Source organism: Macrobrachium nipponense, chromosome 8 (assembly GCF_015104395.2).
Source record: "Macrobrachium nipponense isolate FS-2020 chromosome 8, ASM1510439v2, whole genome shotgun sequence".
In the NCBI taxonomy this organism is placed as follows: domain Eukaryota; kingdom Metazoa; phylum Arthropoda; class Malacostraca; order Decapoda; family Palaemonidae; genus Macrobrachium; species Macrobrachium nipponense.
In genome coordinates this window covers 85,584,145-85,604,192 of record NC_087203.1, presented here as the reverse complement: position 1 = coordinate 85,604,192, position 20,048 = coordinate 85,584,145, and the positions used below count along the sequence as shown (strand labels likewise).

Genomic DNA, 20,048 nt, shown 5'->3' with positions numbered 1-20,048 from the left:
AGCGTAGTAGTAGTAGTTGCTGCCTCCGACTGTAGATCGGCTCTTTCAGGAGAGGGATTCTGGTGTAGGAGAATTCTAAATGGCAAGAGGTTCGTGGTAGTGGTCTCACTCGCCCCAGAAACCATACCGACACCCGCTTTTATTTAGGGTGAGCGAGTCAGTTATACTGACATCCTCCTGAATTTATTTTTCTCTGGTATGTTAGTATCATTTACCTAGATATAATGAACTTTAGGATTATTTCACGTAGCGACACGAACTGAGCCCAGAAATGCTTGTAACAAACAAATATTAATTTAAATATTAAACTGGGATCCCAATTTGGTTAGAAACGCTTTATTGTAGATCATCATCAAAAGAATAAGAAAAATCATCAAAAACAGACATCAAAGTAATTTCTGATCTTAAATAAGATTTCAAGAGTACATAAATCGTGATATACATGGCTAAAACATAATTCAAGTGTATAACAATACTGCCAATACTTTATCTTCTTTCCAATATGATTATGGTAAGACCACCACTGGTTTCTTTCAAAGTATGATATTTGTGCATGAGTAAAACTGATAGCAAGAAGTATGAAATAAATGCAAGCTAAACTCAAGAGCATAAAATAATATCTTGGCAGTTTTGCAAGACTATTATTAACAGGGCTTAGTTTTTCCAGACCTCTGAGTCTCAAGTACTCTTCTCAGGCTGGTTCTCAGGGATTAATCCTGAGAAGGAGGAGAAAAAAAATAATAAAAAAAATTAATAAAAAAAATTAGACTTTATTTAAGAAACCTGTCTTATTTAAAAAATTTATGATACCATAATAAATTCTGAAAGAAATCAGAACCAAATTACTCCAGTGATTACCAAAAGATGAAATTTTGCTGATGTTTGATACTGATATATCAATTTCAATTACCATAATTAAAAAAGTATAATCAGTAACACCCCTATCTCAATGTATCTTTACTAGGTCGTGCTGCATTATATAGAATCTGTCACTTCCTGTTGGCTAAAAAAAAACCGGATACACCATCAGTTATTGTATTTGTTCTTGCATCATAACTATAAATAATGACAGTTAAAACAACCTACTTCAAATATAAATGAAAAATTGAAATGTGCATCATGGTCTATCTTTACATGAGCAATCATATGAACCTTACTATTAACTTTCATGAAATTTTAAATTATATACTGCACAGATTAAACTGTGGTATCATGGAACAAAGATTTGATAGGAATATTGGACATGAAGAAACATAGTTGGCTAGTCATCTCTACAGTAAGTGAAAGGTAAACTATACATTAACTCCTGAGCCTTGAAAGTATCTAGTGACATGATGTGGATAGTAATAAGAGAAAAAGGAAACTTGCATAATGCTATATGGGTGTATATTAAAACACACATCTACTAATATATTAAAAGAAAACATGCTAACTCAAAAGTTAATTCTATATTAAGCTGACTGACATGCTCATTATATAATATAAAAGTTCCAATTATAGCTAATTGTGATAAAGGGCACCTCAAGTTTTTACGATGCATAGTAACCTTGTTGAGTTGGGGTTGAAGTTTCAAGCTGGCAAGCTTGTACACAATTTTCTCCACAGCTGACAGCCTTTATCTCACTGTAATTAGGGTTTACTATAACAAACTTTATATATTTGTACTAGAGACATCTTTCTGAAAGAACTTACCAAGTACCCGAAAAGTTTGGATGGAAAATAATACAAGAGGATAAAGTGGAAGCAACATCATTTACAGCGAACCTTATTACCTCCAAATAAGAGAGTTATTCTCTTGTATGACTCACTTACCTAAGGTCAGTGATAGGATGGCTACCTACCCACCCAAGTGCCTAAAGCTTGAAATATTGTGAGGCTCTACAGGACTACCAGCTATTGCTTTTTGTTCTATGAAGCAAATCCATGAGTGCAAGAAATGGTAAGTCACAAATAAAATAATAAGTACTGTGAATTAATTTTATAACAGAATTTCATAACCAATCCTGTTTGAATTACTAAAGACTATTTCCTGATGAAGAACTGAGCATGCAGTGGGAATTATCTCAGACACTGCTGGTAATAGAATAATTGTAAAGTAATTTTTAACATATATAATCTTTCTTTTTTAATCAAATTAAATTAATGAGGTAGGAAAATACTGTACACAAAAAGCCAAAAGTGTGGGGGTTATAAGTGCCAATGGTAACTGCAAGCCTTGACATTGGTAGCACTACTAAATGTATCTTAATACAACTGCAGTTATCAATAATCTTTCTTTTTCTGAAAACACACACTGCAATATTTTCCAAACATATTTAGTTTCTATATACAATATATAATTGATTATTAAAATATATGAACATGAAGCAGTGTTAAAAACCTAAATACAAACAAGACAATATATTTCACAAGTACTGTACACATAAACAGGCCAAATTTTACATATTAAAAATTTTCACCACATGTCATGAGAGAGAGAGAGAGAGAGAGAGAGAGAGAGAGAGAGAGAGAGAGAGAGAGAGAGAGAGAGAGAGAGAGAGAGAGAGAGAGAGAGCTTACACCTTACCTTACAGACCTTAATTTTGCATCTTCCAATCTTGGATGGTCTGAGATGCAGCTTAGAAATTTTTCGAGCTTATTCTTAAACACATCTACGCTCACTCCTGATATATTCCTCAGATGAGCTGGCAACGCACTGAATATACACTGCATTGTTGATGCTGGTGCGTAGTGGATTAATGTCCTGTGTGCTTTCCTTATTTTTCCTGGTATAAATTTGGGCACTATTAATCTACCTCTGCTTGCTCTTTCTGATATTTTTAGCTCCATGATGTTTTTGGCAATTCCTTCTATCTGTTTCCATGCCTGAATTATCCTGTAGCGTTCTCTTCTCCTTTCTAGACTATATAATTTTAAAAATTGTCGTCTTTCCCAGTTATCAAGATCCTTAACTTCTTCTATTCTAGCTGTAAAGGACCTTTATACACTCTCTATTTGTGCAATATCCTTTTGATAGTGTGGGTACCATATCATATTGCAATATTCAAGTGGACTACAAACATATGTTTTATAAAGCATAATCATGTGTTCAGCTTTTCTTGTTTTGAAGTGCCGTAACAACATTCCCATTTTTGCTTTACATTTTGCTAATAGAATTGCTGTTTGATCATTGCATAAAATGTTCCTATTCAACATCACACCAAGGTCTTTAACTGCTTCCTTATTTGTGATTGTCTCATTATTAGGTCCCCTATATGCATATAGCTTTCCTTCTCTATCTCCATAATTTATTGATTCAAATTTATCAGAGTTAAATACCATCCTATTTACCTCTACCCAATCATATACTTTGTTATGGTCTCTTTGCAGCATGTTCCTATCTTCATTACAAGTAATTTCTCTACTTATTCTTGTGTCATCGGCGAAACTACTCACTGCCGAGTCCTTAACATTACTGTCTATGTCTGCAATCATAATAACAAACAGCAATGCAGCTAGCACCGTACCTTGTGGCACACCGGATATTACCTTAGCTTCATCCGATTTCTCATTGTTTGCAATAACTATATGTTTTCTGTTGTGTAAAATTTCTTTTAACCATCTTCCTACTTTGTCCACTATATTATGTTTTCTAATTTTCTTCGCTAATATATTATGATCTACCTTGTCAAAATCTTTTGCAAAGTCTAGATAAACCACATCTGTTTCTTTTCCGTTTTTCATATTTTTGTATATGTTCTCACGGTGGACTAACAGTTGGGTTTGTGTACTTTTTCTGGGTACAAAACCATGTTGTCCTATATTAAAAAAAAAAAATTTTTATTAAATGTTTCATAATATTTTTCTTCATTACCTTTCATACACTTTCATAATATGTGATGTTAGACTCACAGGCTATAATTACTTGCCTCTAGTCTTGATACACTTTTGAAAGTAGGGGTAATATATGTTAATTTGTGCTCATCATAAATCTTGCCTGTGTCTACACTTTGTCTTAATAATATTGCAAGGGGGTTTGCGATAGAATGAACTACTTTCTTTAACAAAATAGCAGGGACACCATCAGGCCCTGCTGCAGCTCCATTTTTAATTTCATTAATAGCCTGCACAATATCTGCTTCATTATCTATGTCTGATAAATATTCACTATTTTCATCCCTTTTTTCTGTATCATTATCTTCATTATCAATTCTAGGGGTAAATTCTCTCTTATATCTTTTTGCCAATATGTTGCATATTTCCTTTTTTTCATTAGTTAATCTCCCTTTAATTCTTAGAGGGCCTATTTCTATTCTTCTTTTATTCATCTTTTTCGCATACGAGTACAATAGTTTGGGGTTTTGCTTGATATTTACAAGGGTTTTTTCTTCCAAGTCCCATTTTTCATTTTCTTTTGATTGTATAATCTTTTGTTCTGCATTTTCTATCTTACTTTTTAGTTCTATAACTTTCCATGCATTTTTTTCTTTTCCAAGACCTTTTTTCCACTTTCTGATTTTCTGGAACAAGATCCTTCTGTCTCTTGGTATGCATGACTGATGTTTAATTTTCTTCTTCGGTATACATTTATCCACTATTTTCTCTAATATTTTGTATAATATCTCCGTATTTACATGTATATCATCACTTACGAAAAAGTTATCCCAATCTTTAAATCTTCATTTACTTCTGACCATTTTATATTTTGATTGCAGAAATTGTATTTTCCATATCCTTCCCACTTTTTCATCTCTTGCTTATCTCTGTTTTCACTTGCTTTGGAATGGACTGTTAATTCTATGACATTATGGTCTGAAATACTTGCATTATAAACTATTATTTCTTTAACATAATTCACCTCGTTCACAAATACTAGGTCTAAAGTATTTTCCTTTCTTGTTGGCAGGTGATTTATTTGTTGAATGTTGTATTCTAGTTGCATATCTAATAGCTTTTCGAATTGCCTCTTATCTTCTGCACTACTATTACTTTCTTTTTTATATGTATAAATACAACCACAATCTCCTATTCGTTCTTTCCAATCTACGAAAGGAAAGTTAAAGTCTCCGGATAGGAGAATATAGTCCAGTCCTTGTGATTTCTACATTTATCATCCAATTTTTCTATTATTGTGTCAAAACTCTTTAGTATTAGGGGGTCTATAAATTACTATGTTCATTAATTTTTCAGATTCAAATTCCACAGCTATTAGTTCACACTCTGAGTTAATATATTTCTCATATATTTTTCCTAGTTTTCTGTCTTTGCCATATATCGCAGTTCCCCCTTGATTCCTATTTTTTTCTATCTGATCCATGAGTTTGGAACCCTTTTATTTGATCATCATTACCAGTCTCTTGGGAATACCAGGTTTCACTTAAATTCATTATATCTATTTTCTTTTCAATTTGGGTTAGTTCTTCTAAGAACTCTATTTTTCTTTTTGAGTTACTCGTAACTAAACCCTGCGCATTCATCACTATGATGGTTTGCGTGTTATCTCCTTCATTTAATATGGGTAATAATAAGGATTTTCCCATGTCTCTTTCCTGTTCTGGTATGTTGTTCTTTTCTTCATTTCCAGAAATTCTGACATTAAAAATTCAACTTTTCCAATATATTTGATCTTCCATCATCAGAATTATTCATTTTGTGTATGAATCTGAAATTTTCTCCGTATCGGCACCATCCCCTAGCATCCTATAGGCAGTATTTGTCTCTTGAGCTGCATCTTGGAGCTGATGTTTGCAAATTCTTTGCTGACACTCCATATTGCGGTGATGGCTTGTTTTTTTCCTTCACCTCATGTTCTTTGTTCCTCTCTTTATTTGTTTCTTTTCTATTTTGGATTTTATTATTTAATTGATTATTTAATTGATTCTGATTCATAACTACAGGGTGCATATATTTACATTTTTTGTTAAACTTACATCCTTTTCCTTCTTTTAGGTCTTTGCATATTTTTGGATGTAGATCTCTGCATTCATCCTCATAGCCGTTAGGTATGCACATTTACCATAGATTTCATAATTGTGACATACCTTGGGATGTTTGAAGTAACATCTTTCACCGAATCTGCAATTCCCTCTTTTCAAAAGGGTGCAGACTTTGTCTTTCTTTTCTATTTTTTCTAGTTCTTTCCCATCAGTATGCAGATCTGGGTAAAGCCTCTTTGGGATTTTATTTTGTGTTGTCATGTCGTAATTTATTTCTTCGTAAGTATGCTGCTTGATTGCCTCATATGCAGTATCTATGAGTATCTCTGCATTCATAGTACGCTTGTCTTGCTCTTTGTTTTCATTATTTTTTTCTGTCATTTCAGTTTTGTTTTCTTCTCTTCCGTTTTCCTCTTCTTCTTCGTCTTCTACTATTTGCACATTAAGTCTTGATTTAATAACATTGTCTATCCATGAGAGACATGTTGAGCAAAATACTCTGGTATCCTTACTCGTATTTTGCATGATTTCAGCACATTGTGGATGCGTGGGAATGTTGCACGCAGAACATTTTCTGATCAGGTTTTGTGGATTGACTATGCTATACCACACCTTACACAGTTTGCATGCTTTTGGCATTATTTTTCCTATTGGATCAATTAGTACATATTCACAATGTTCACCTTATTCATTTTCTTTGTCGGAATATGTTGATTGATGTAAATTTTCTTTATAAGTCTCTTGACCACTTGAATTTTATTTGGAACTCCTTCAATTATTTTCATGATGTTTTCTGATGATTTATTCCAATTTGAAGAATCATATCCTTCCAATATGTCTAGGAATACTTTTGTATCTTTTTGATTAGGGCTGTTATTGATCTCATAGATGAGAAATGCCAGCTCCCTTCCGGCTAACTCATCATATTGCATATCTGCAAGAAGAGCAAGATTTCACCATCTCCTCCCACAGTTTGAGCTTACTGCCATCTTGATCTGATTTACAATACTTCACTTGATAAACTAACTTAGTAGACGCTTTATCCTACTATTTTCACACTAATCTTATCACCGACAATTCATGAACGCTTCTAGATATATTTCGTTTTCTAGTCGTATGTTAAACGGGTGATATCGGTTGACTAATCAGACTGCGCACAGGTACGTCTCACCAAGCAAAATGGCACTACTTGAGAGAGAGAGAGAGAGAGAGAGAGAGAGAGAGAGAGAGAGAGAGAGAGAGAGAGAGAGAGAGACTGTATTCATCTGCAACTTAATCAAATAAAATAGAACCATTACAACAATAACATACACGCAAATCTACATATAGTACAGTAGTATGTACATGATGTTTTGTAGTGCATGTATTTTATGGGGTAGTATACGTACTGTGAAATATTGAAATGAAGATCTAACCAAAATATTTAATGTAAACTCAGCATTAAACTACTTAAACTGGAGCAATGTTTCAAGCTACTTATATGAGAAAGCTCAGAATCAGGAACACATTAAAATTCATATACTCTACTGTATATTTTAGGTATACGTATATACACCTTTTTAAAACTGGAATGTCACAGGATATGTAGAAATGCAGTACAGCACTGTAAATTTATGAGACTGTATGCAGTAGATATGCTGTGCAGAGCTCAAACCCATGCACTATGCAGAGCAAAGTTAATTTTTGATATACCCTGGGAAATTGATGTTTCATGCCAAAATACTTACATGTAAAACAAATAAAAGATATATATAGCATATGTAGGATTCATTGGTCATTTCCATGACTGATGAAAATTACTGGACTTTTTTTTCTTTAGTAACAAATCATAACTTCTGTAATTTCCTTAAGTTCAGTGTTGTGTACATAGTACTAGCCTCATTATAGTTCTACATAACTTTATAACAATCATTAATATGCACATTACTAAATACAGTCTCTCACTCTCTCTTCCAGAAATCAAAATCTTTGGCAATTAGTACAACTTCTTATTTATGTGAACACTTCTAACTGTTCTCCCCATAAAATGATATTGTAATTTATTGAGTCTTTCCTTCCACAGTGAAACACATTTTATAAGTCTATCACCCAACCTAGTATTGTTTTGTTATACCTAACCAGGCTCAGAAGACTTAGCTAAAAGTGTACTGTTAGCTATTTCAACAGATGTAATCCAGTACATAAGACTGCCTTGTTAAAGGAGCAAAATATCAAGATGGCTATCCACTGGGTGATACTGAAATCATTTGATAGAAGTTTTTCTTATCAACTGGGATAAAGGATAATTCTGTGAAACAAATGAAATCACTGTGAAGACAAAATGTTGAAGAAATGATTAAGAAAATGTGTTAGTAAATGAAATAAGAATAAAGCTGCACTATATAAGGCATGTTTCATGCATCTAAATCAGAAGTATACTGAACATGCTTCATGCTGCAGAACTGTCAATTACAATTTCTTACCCTCATTAAGTTTTTCGTATAAGGTGACTCCTGCCATGACTGTCACCAAAACACGACCCACTATGCTTAAGTCTTTTTCTTCTATCATTTTCACAACAATATCAATTAGTAAACAAGGTATAAGTTTTGAAGGTACATTTGCTCAAATACTGGGAACAAGGTTTACTGAATTTTTCCATTTTAATATTCAGAACAGACTGGGGGGAAATGAAAACGCACGTTTCCAGTGACACTGATCACAAGTAGGAATAAAAAGGTTTTTAAAAAACAGTCTTAATTTCTATAAATAAGTAAGAGATACCCAACTTTACAATATTCAACACTTCACATATACCTATTTTGAAAAGAAACTATGATGTTTAAATAAATACTGTATATGTTCTTCGGTCTTGCAATTGTTAATTTAGAAACAGAAATCAGTTCTCAGATCCCTGGTTTTGAGATAATGTACCTGTGCTTGCATCAAATATCCACTTAAAATATCTCATTTAATGTATATCTATTTATTGTTAACATTAAATCCTTGTATACCATATTACTGAATTATTAAATAGTAGTTCAAATATCTGATAATCATATTTCAAAGTGGCATTAGGATGCTTTTGCCAAATTGTCACTACCATATGCTTCAAAGAAAAAATGAACATCTCTATGAAACAGTGCATCTTACATTTCTATACTAATCATCCTAAAATACTATAAGGTCACATAAAGCACAATGAGAAATGAGGAACTTACAAAGTAAGGCTATCAGATTAAAAAACTCATCTTTTTACTTATTTTTTTTTTAAGTTGAAGGGCATAACTGTTACAGTTATCCTTGTCTTTGCCAAACTTTAATAGTTAAGGAAGGCAGGCATTAATTAAATTTAGTTATTTATTAGATGTTACACCTCTCACAAAAGTGTACTAACTATGCTTTCTGAAAACCTATTCTATTAATTATTCTGACACCATTACTGCATCAATAAACAAAATAACACAAGCTAAAAATACACCACAGAAATCAACTAGATGGTCATGAAGAGAAAAATGGATGTAGTATAGTTATATACCTACAGTTATTATCCTAAGAAAAACATTACAATGAACAACATAGAACTGATTATAGAATGTAGTGCACTAAGTATTTTCCCAAGTTTCTGAATGAGGCAAAAAATATCACAATATCAGGATAAAATCATGGGAAAACTGACAATAGAGAATATTTCAGTGCGTCACTGAGAAAATCTATACCTGTAAGAGCAATGCTGAAAAGCTAAGCATTGTATAACTGAGAATGAATCAAAGTATTCCATTTAGCAGTACAGTAGTAGAGCCACTGATTGTATTTTACTGTACTTGAGATCGGGTGCTTATGGTAAATACCTTTTTGGTAGTAAAAATGAAACAAAACTGGTATAATTAACACCTTTAACATGCAAACCTTTTCATTATACATTATTTGAATCCTGAACAACAGCTACTGACATGCCAGATGGCATGAATGTATCCATCAGGGTTAGGATGGATACATTCATGAGTACAGTAACCTCTCCTGATTCATCATGATCCAAACAGTAGCACCAAGGTTCGATTTTGTAAGCTAAAAGTAGTTAACCTTTATTGGCTTAGTGACTGCTTATGGTCAAGCACTTCTATTTCTATTTGAATATCATGCCCTACAAGATATTCAAATAGAAGGTTGGTTATGGTTTTGATGATAAGTCTGACTCCTTTAGACTTAATGTATGAGGGGATAAATGCAGCATGCTGATTTGCTGAGACTTATCACAGGAGTGGAGTGAAGCATGGACATGTTGAATCAGCCTGTGTCTTCTTTTCTTGTCACTTCCTAGAACAGCTTGCATGATCTTGATCCTCATCCTAAGGAAAATCCTGAATGATGAGCCACAGTAGCAGCTACAGATGCAGTGTTTTTGTGTTGCATGTTTTTCTGCATTATGGTTGCACAGAATTGTCTCCAGATCAAATTGGAGTCCTATAAGCTTAGTAAGGGCGGTCTCATGCATGTGTTCACATTAGGTATCACCTTCCATGACATTGTTGGTCCTCAGGAACAAGCTTTGGGTCTATCTCATGGAAGTCAACCAGAAAAGCTTCAGGATAACAAAGTATGTCTGTACTGCCACGCTGATTCAAGGCTTTCAAAAGCTGGTCCCTTTGATTCAAATGTGATCTTATTAGGTGTATGACCCATGATTGCTTTTGATTTTGCAAAGGAAGGTACTGACAAGTTTGGGAATGATAAGTTTGGGAAAGAGTATGTACTTAGATTTGGTCAGAAAGCTATACTTGCTGGTCAGATGTATGGTGCTAGCACCTATACTTGCTGGTTCCCAAATGTATGGGGCTATCACCATCAATTTATTTTTACCAAGCTTTTTGCATTAATACCTTGTATAAGAAGTTACATAAGTTATCTGACCAAAAGTTCAGCAAGCAATATGTGTCAGTTTTGTATTGTATCAAACCAAGATTGCAGCAGCTGTTGCTGGTACTGATACCCAGGCTGCTTCAAGAAATAACAATACTACTACACCTGCTATGCTGCTTTGCCAGTCAGAGAAGTATTCAACATCCTTAGATTCACCGATCTTCTTAACTATGACTAGGAATGGTTCAAGAACGTCTATGTAGACTCCTTTTATGGTGCAAAGAGGACAACCACCATGCTGCAGAAGAACTGACTTCTTCAGGCTTGCTACCCCAGGATATTCAAGACCATCACAATCTAATTAACCACTTGCCAAATCTTCTGGATTGGAAATACAGTCAAGTACACTAAATGCCTCTGATGTCATGGTGCTGGATCCCTTGCTCTCTTCAGTGTCATCGGACATCTTGAAGGAGCTATATACATATAATCCCAGATACCATTACAACTATTAATGCTCCTATGCTTACCAGTGTTGACATATGGTAAGTTCTACATGCTGAAGAGGTGTAATAGCTCTTAATTGTTTGAGGTGGTAAATGCTAGAATTAATAATTACGGTATCACGGTGAAAAGATATGTGAAGAACTGGAGAGAAATGGCAGTGTATAAAATGACGAATTTTCTAAGACAATTTGTATTTTTCATAGCTACAAACCTGAGGTCTTAACAATAGGATAATTTCTAGTGCCTAGCTGGATCCGGTTAAAAAGCAGGTGAAAGCAAGGAATCTTGTGATATCTGGCAACGCATGCGTTGATCGGGTGAAGAGTGGTCAAACGCCTATCATCTACACCAGTCTTTCCCAACTCAGGATGACTTAACAAAAACAGGGGCGGCTAGAGGTGGGCAGTATAGCGTTAAGACCTCAGGTTTGTAGCTATGAAAAATACAAATTGTCTTAGAAAATTTGTCATTTGTTCATACGCGAACAAACCCTCGGTCTTAACAATAGGATAGACTCATACTTGGAGGGAGGTATAAGACATCCTAGACCGGCTGGGGGCCTACCCGGCAGTCCAGCTCTCAAAAGAAATAGTTCTTGGAGAGGGACTGAAGCCCGTTGAGAAGCTAGATACACTAACATCTAACCACTCAGAACCTGAGTGACGCACAATGATATATAGGGAACCAAAGAGAAACTTTGACTGTCCAATAACAAACCAAGGCACTAGGGTTTGTAGTACTCCCGACCCCTCCTTGCCCAGGAGCGGAGCCTATGCTACAAAATAGTGGGTAAGATATTATATATTGCACGACCACACTACCAGTATGACTACCTCACTCACCTGTATCAGACCAGTCCAGCAAATGACGTGTCAATTCCTTAAACCGCCTGAAGGAAGAAGGAAAGGTACAAGAGAAAGAAGGAAGCCAGCCAACTCACTCATTCTCTCATCCACACAATCATCTTAGGTAAGATGCAAAGGTGCCCCGTTAAGGGCAACTATGAGTTACACAACCTGTTGAGCAGCCACCACAGGACCCAGGGAAAACGTGTCCATAGATCTGTGGGCAACATCCTTAAGATAGAAGGAGGTGAAAGTGAACTGGCGTAACCAAGTACCAGCGCTCCGCACTCTATGTACAGCCAAGTTCTTTTTGAAAGCCAGAGAGGGACCAATACCCCTAACGTCATGTGCTCTAGCCTGCACAGACGTGGTGATGGAATCATCAAGAGTCAAGTATGCCTGTCTAATGGCTTCCCGTATCCAAAAAGAGAAGGTATTCTTAGACACCTCTTTCTTTGTAAGGCCTGTACTGACAATAAGTCTGCGGCAGCCTGGTCTAAGGTGCCGAGTCCTTTTAAGATAGCAACGCAGGGCCCAGACAGGGCACAACAAAAGCTCTTGAGCATCACCACCCACAAAGTCAGTCAGTGATGGAATGGAAAACGAAACGGACCTGTCATCATGCACCGAGGGATTTTGGGTCTTGGCCACGAATTCCGGGACAAATTCGAAGGACACTGACTTCCAACCCTTGGTGTGCTTCACCTCATAACTCAGACCGTGGAGCTCTCCTACCCTTTTGGAGGATGCCAAAGCCAAAAGGAAAACTGTCTTGGGCGTCAGGTTCCTGTCAGATGAGCGACGCAAGGGCTCATATGGACTCTTAGTCAAGCTCTTAAGCACCAAGGAAACATCCCACGTCGGAGGCTTGAGCTCTCTAGGAGAAGTCGATACCCTTCAGGCATAACGCCAAACTCAGTGCTGCCCTGTAGCTTCTAATAGCAGACACGGACAAACGTTTCTCGTCTCTGAGGAAGATTAAAAAGTCTGCTATTCGCTGAATAGAGGTCGCAAGTGGAGAAAAATGATATTGTTATGATACAATAAAGTTTCATACATACTTACCTGGCAGATATATACTTAGCTATAGACTCCGTCGTCCCCGACAGAAATTCAAATTTCGCGGCACTCGCTACAGGTAGGTCAGGTGATCTACCTGCTTGCCCTGGGTGGCAGGACTAGGAACCATTCCCGTTTTCTATCAGATTTTCTCTCTTCCACCTGTCTCCTGTGTGGAGGCTGGGTGGGCCATAAATCGTATATATCTGCCAGGTAAGTATGTATGAAACTTTATTGTATCATAATATCATTTTCATAAATTCAACTTCCCTGTCAGATATATACTTAGCTTATTGGCACCCTTTGGTGGAGGGTAAGAGACAGCTAACTACTGAATAGACAGGTAAACAACATATGTTGTAGGTATTTATAGACCTTGGTTTCTACCTGATTAGGTGGAAGACTTCGTGGCTACTGCCTAGGAGTCTGCTTCACCTCAAGAGCCTTAGCGAGATAGTGATCTGTGGCCAAGAGTTCTTGTGGGTCTGTCGATGGGGTCTTATCCACTTAATCGGCAGAGCCTGACTGGCATTTGTCAATGGGTGCTAATCCACTTATATGACAACATGCCTTATTTAAGGAGCACACAACCGATCCCGATCACCCGATCCTAACACCTGTGTTAGTTCTAAGATTGTCAAGAGTTATCCCCCAAACTCCTCACAAACAACCAATAACTCGAATTACACAGTCAATATGCACACACTAAAGTACAAACAAAAATTTTGTACCCCTCTAATAGTCAGATACCACTAGAGTTCCTTACTGAACAAAAGTGACGGCCGCCTGTGCGACATCTGACACTTCTTCCAGCAGGAAGTCAAGAACGTATCCAACAAGAGGGTTACGTACATAAAATTAAGGATCGGCGCTTGCTCCAATACCCAGGACCGTATCCGCTGACACAAACGGACCTAGAGAAAAGCATTTCTCGTAAGTTACCCGAACGTCTTTCAAGTAATGAGATGCAAACACCGAATTGCATCTCCAATATGTCGCTTCCAAGATATTCTTAAGCGACATATTTCTTTGGAAAGCAAGAGACGTCGCGACTGCTCTCACTTCGTGAGCTTTCACTCTCAAAAGTTTAAAATAGTCGTCTGGGCAGTTATTATGTGCCTCCGTAATCACGCTTCTCACAAAGAAGGCCAAGGCATTCTTCGACATAGGTCTTTTGGGGTCCTTTACAGAGCACCATAGACCGTGTTGCGAACCCCCCATCCGTTTTTTTCTGTCTAGATAGAATTTTAGTGCTCTGACCAGGCAAAGAGCCCTTTCTGCCTCTCTACCTACTAGGCTAGTCAGGCCCTTTACTTCGAAGCTCCTGGGCCAGGGCTTTGAAGGATTCTCGTTCTTTGCAAGAAAAAGAGTCTGGAACGAACAGATGGCAGAGTCTCCTTTGAACCCTACTCGAGACTCAAGGGCGTGTAGCTCACTAATTCTTTTTGCCGTAGCGAGAAACAAAAGAAACAGGCACTTTCTCGTAATGTCCCAAAAGGAAGCCCGATGAGGTGGTTCGAATCTTTCAGACGACAGGAATCTTAGGACCACGTCCAGATTCCAGCTCGGAGTTCTAAGTTCTTTTGACTTTGATGTCTCAAACGAACAAATCAGATCGTGCAGATCTTTATCATTAGCCAAATCTAGGCCTCTGTTCCTGAAAACGGCTGAGAGCATACTTCTGTATCCTTTGATGGTTGACACAGAATGATGAGATTTCCCTTTCAGGAAAAGAAGGAAATCGGCAATTTCGGTCACAGAGGTATTGGAGGAGGACAGCTTCTTCGACCTACACCAACTTCTGAACACCTCCCACTTCGATTGATATACTCGCATTGTAGCTGATCTGCGGGCTCTAGCGATTGTGCTTGCAGCCTTGCGAGAAAAACCCCTCGCCCTGACGAGTCTTTCGATAGTCGAAAGGCAGTCAGAGCAAGAGCGGGGAGGTTTTGATGGTACCTCTCGAAGTGGGGCTGTTTGAGCAGATCTGTCCTGTTTGGAAGAGATCTGGGGAAGTCCACCGTCCACTCCATTACCTCTGTGAACCAATCTCGGGCTGGCCAAAATGGGGCTATCAGAGTCATCCTTGTCCCCTTCGAGGCCACGAACTTTCTGATCACTTCCCCCAGTCTAGGAGAAGGGCGTCTACTGCAAAAGCTCTGGGGTCGTCTGCCAGAGAGCAAAAGGTGCTTATCCTCTTGGAGAGGAACGTGGCGAACAGGTCTATTTGAGGCCTCCCCCAAAGTGACCAAAGGTTCTGACACACTTCTGAGTGGAGGGTCCATTTTGTGGGAAGGACCTGGAACCTCCTGCTCAGCCTGTCTGCTCTCACGTTCCTCTCTCCTTGGACAAACCTTGTCAGTAGAGAGATGTTTCTTCGATGCGCCCATACTAGCAGGTCTCTTGTCAACTTGTAGAGAAAGAACGAGTGAGTCCCGCCTTGCTTCCTTATGTAAGCCAGAGTGGTGGTGTTGTCGGAGTTTATCTGAACTACCCCGTCTCTGACTATCTGCTCGAAGCCCTTTAGAACAAGATGAATGGCTAAGAGCTCCTTGCAGTTTATGTGCCATGACACCTGCTCTTCTGACCAGGTGCCTGACACTTCTCTTGATCCCAAGGTTGCACCCCACCCCGTCTCTGACGCGTCGGAATACAAAATTAGGTTTGGGTTCCAAACTTCCAGGGACACACCTCTGTTTTCTTCTAGAGGGGGTAACCACCACCTTAAGTGGTTTTTCACCTCTAGAGGAATCAGAAATGTATCGGTGAGCTGTCCTGTCTTCCAGTTCCAAACCCATTTCAGGAAGAATTGCAGTGGACGGAGATGAAGTCTTCCTAGAGAAAAGAACTGTTCCAGCGAAGAAAGGGTCCCCAGAAGGCTCAACCATTCCCTCGCTGAACTGCGCTCCTTCCCTAAGAAGCTGGAGACTATTGCGCAACCTTTTGTTAATCTCTCTAGAGAAGGAAAAACTCGAAAACCCCGAGAATCCATCCGAATCCCCAGATAAACCATGTTCTGGCTGGGGATCACCTGAGAATTCTCGAGGTTTACGATTAATCCTAGAGACCTTATAAGGTCTAGTGTCGTTGAAAGGTCCTCCAAACACTGTTTCTGCGATCTGGCCCTGATGAGCCAGTTGTCTAGGTAGAGGGAGATGTTTATTCCCTTCAGGTGTAGATATCTTGCCACATTCTTCATTAGACTTGTGAAAACTTGAGGAGCCGTGGACAGGCTGAAACACAAGGCCCTGAACTGATAGATCCTTCCCTCCATCATGAAACGAAGGTACTTCTTCGACGGATGATGAATCGGGACGTGGAAATAGGCAACCTGAAGATCGAGAGATACCATCCAGTCTCCTTGACGTAGGGCTGCAAGGACTGAAGCAAGCGTTTCCATACTGAACTTCTCTTTCTCTACAAATCTGTTCAGTGCACTTACATCTAGGACTGGTCTCCATTCCCCCGAAGCCTTCGCGACTAGAAAAAGGCGATTGTAAAACCCCGGGGAGTTGTGATCCAGTACTAGCTCGACTGCCCTTTTGTCCCACATTTGTTCCACCATTTGTCGAAGAGTATCCATCAGTACAGGGTCCTTGTATCTGGCGGACAGTTCCCTCGGTGTTGATGTCAGGGGAGGGCTGTCCTTGAAGGGGATGTAATATCCTTTCTTGATGACTGACATGGACCATGAGTCGGCTCCTATACGTGCCCAGGCTTCCGCAAATTCCTGTAGCCTGGCACCTACTGGTGTTTGGAGGATCTCTTTCTCATTTACCCTTTTTAAAGGGTCGGAAGGAAGCTCTTCCTCGTTTCTCTGTAGCCTTCCTTTTGGAGATTGCTCTAGAAGGAGGGCCTCCTCGAAAGGGCTGCTGCGATGGACGAGCCCCTTTCTTGTCTTCATTGGCCACAGGTCTACTCTTCTTTGATGATTGCCTGAGGAGATCCTGAGTCGCCTTCTCATTAAGCGAATGTGAAATATCCTTCACTAACTGAGAAGGGAACAAATGCTCTGATAACGGAGCGAAAAGCAAGGCGGCTATCTGCGAGGGAGAGACGGCTTTAGTCAGGAAAGAACTAAAAACCGCTCTCTTCTTTAAAATCCCCGCACCAAAGAGGGAGGTGACCTCTGCCGAACCATCCTGAACCGCTTTGTCTATGCACGTTAGGATGCTAAGTAAAGCTTCTGGGTTTAGGCCTTCTGCTTCATGGGTCTTTTTGGCCAAAACCCCAAGGGACAAATCCAGGAAATTGAAAACTTCCAAGACGTGGAAAAGCCCCTTGAGGAGGTGGTCCATTTCAGAAAGGCCCCATGTCGCCCGGGCCGAGTTTAAAGCCTGCCTTCTCGAAGAGTCTACGAGACTCGAGAAGTCCGATTCTGCTGAAGTAGGAAGAGACAATCCCATGTTTTCTCCAGTCTCGTACCATATGCCTCTTCTGCCCGTCAGTTTGGCCGGAGGCATACAGAAAACCGTCCTCCCCAGTTCCTTCTTTGATTTAATCCAGGAACCGAGAGACTGAAGGGCCCTCTTCATTGATATGGCCAGTCTTATTTTAAGGAAGGACGACGACTTCAGAGATTTAGCGCTTGAGAATAGAGAGCGCGGAGAAGGAGGAGCAGCTGGAGTAAAAGAATCTCCATATTCTTCCAGAAGGAGAGCCGTAAGAACTTTATAGTTCGAAAGTCCTTCTTTATTTATAACCTCATCTTCCGACACTTCCTCTAGTTCGAGAGGGTCAGAAGGAGAACGTTCCCTTCTTTCACATGTCTCTTCCTTCGACTTTCTTCTTTCCGCAGGCGAAGAACTTCTCGCAGGTGAGGGACTAAGAGATATTGCCTCCCTACGTCTAACAATTGGCGATTCTTGTCTAATTGGCGCCTGGCGCCTATCAGGCTCTTCGCGCATGGCAGGCGCCTCGCGCCTGGCAGGCGCTTCGTGCCTGGCCGGCGCCTGGCACCTGGTTGGCGTCTGGCGCTTGGAATGATCTAGGTTATAATCGGGTGCTTTGCGCCTGGCTGGCTCATCACGTCCTGTGAGAACTTCCCTGTTGTCCCTTTCAGGTGTTGTCTGGCGCCTGGCTGGCGCTTCTTCCTCTTCTACCTCTCGCCTGTCCAGTGCTTCGTTCCCCCCAGAGATGGCCGCCTGTGCGACAACTTCCCTGGAAGGTTCGTTGCACCTGGCAGGAGATTGGTGTCTTGATCTTTTGACAGGCAGCTTATCGTCCTTTCTACGAGGAGGCTCCTTGGATAGGACTCCCACCAAAGAAGCTAGCTGCTCTTGTAGGTTCAACAAGATTTTCTTGGTTGAAGACTCCCTTTCCTCTTCAAAAGCAGGAGAGGGAGATCTGGAAGGCACTTGAGGCTCCCTTGCAGCAACAGGAGTTGACTCCTGTCTAGCTCTCTTGATAGCCGATGGAGCTTCTTCTTCAGAAAAGCGCTTGGGGCTAGAGTCCAAAGCAGGCTCTTTCCAGTTCCTCTTCAAAGGTCGGGAAAGATTCATATCCTTCCACCCGCGTTTTGGTGAGGGAGATCCCGAGGAAGAAAAGCACTCACGTAGGACGCTTTTTCTATAGCGGTCCCTGGCAGTCTGAGGCGTTACAGATCCTGCCGAAGGGACGCCTGATTGGTGGGGATTCTCCACAACTTCCGTACGGCTTTCGACTTTCCTTCTCCTCTGGGCCAGGGAGCTTGGAAGAGGTCTAGGCCTGGGAGCGTCGCAGAGCCGACCAGACGCCCCCTCCACTACACTGGGGACACTTACATCACTGGAAATATCACCTTCACTTTGCTTACCTTCCAAAGCCGCTATTTTTTCTTGCATCCTTTGAAGGGAAGCCTTGAGGTCTGCAATTTCCGAAGCCAAATCTGTAGGATTAGCAAACTGTGATCGGCCTGATACAGAGAGAGAATAATTATGAGGAGAAGAAGCTACAGAACTAGATAAGGGTTCGTTAGATCTAGATCTACTTAGGCTTTTAGAAGCCGCTTTCCTCACTCTCTCTCTCTCTAACTTCTTCAAGTAAGAAGTTAGAGTCTTCCATTCTTCAGCACTCAACCTTTCACACTCATTACATGTGTTAGCCAAAGAACAATCAACTCTACAACGTCGGCATACAGTGTGAGGATCTACTGAAGCCTTCGGCATCCTCACCTTGCAGCCTTCATTCACACACACTCTCACACCAACACTTGAGTCAGACATTTTAAAGAAAAATCCAAAGCCAAGTCCAAAAACAATTCCACGATAGCGAATGCCAAACAACGATCCAAGTACGTCACCAAAAGTCGGTCGAAAGAAGATCAAAAGCGTTGAAAAAAGAATTCCAGTCAGGAGGTAGTAACAACAATGTTGACACCACCAGCGACAGAGAAAATCTGATAGAAAACGGGAATGGTTCCTAGTCCTGCCACCCAGGGCAGGGCGGTAGATCACCTGACCTACCTGTAGCGAGTGCCACGAAATTTGAATTTCTGTCGGGGACGACGGAGTCTATAGCTAAGTATATATCTGACAGGGAAGTTGAATGTATGAAAACCCCGTTTATGGCACCAATCACAGCAGATCGCCCATTTGCCTTGGTAAACTGCGGAGGTTGACTTCCTAAGACTGCTGGACATGTGCCCAGCTGACTTCTGAGAAAAGTCTCTCTCTCAGAGGAGATAGTTGATAGCCTCCAACCGTGAAGAGACAAGGATTCTACTGACTGGTGGAACCTTTCAGCATGGGGCTGACACAGGAGATGCCGCCAAGGGGGAATCTCCCTCGGAATCTCCAACAATGACAGCAGATCTGGAAACCATTCCGCCTGAGGCCACAGAGGGGCTACCAAAGTCATTCTGAGACCCTGTGAACCCAACAGCCTGTTCAGAACCTGACGGATC

General features: G+C 39.8%; 1 protein-coding gene across 15 annotated transcripts in view; it reads right to left on the bottom strand.

Annotated features, from left to right (window-relative positions):
• LOC135222896 (intersectin-1-like) overlaps window positions 1-20,048 on the bottom strand; it is a 553,230-nt gene that overhangs the window by 35,686 nt on the left and 497,496 nt on the right. For 13 of the 15 annotated variants that reach the window (XM_064261271.1, XM_064261270.1, XM_064261274.1 and 10 more), the window contains one exon: window positions 8,378-8,458. The exons of the other annotated variants lie outside the window; for them this stretch is intronic. In XM_064261271.1, coding sequence (XP_064117341.1) covers window positions 8,378-8,458 — 81 coding nt within the window. The remainder of the gene's footprint in view (window positions 1-8,377; window positions 8,459-20,048) is intronic. 15 annotated transcript variants of the gene reach the window in all.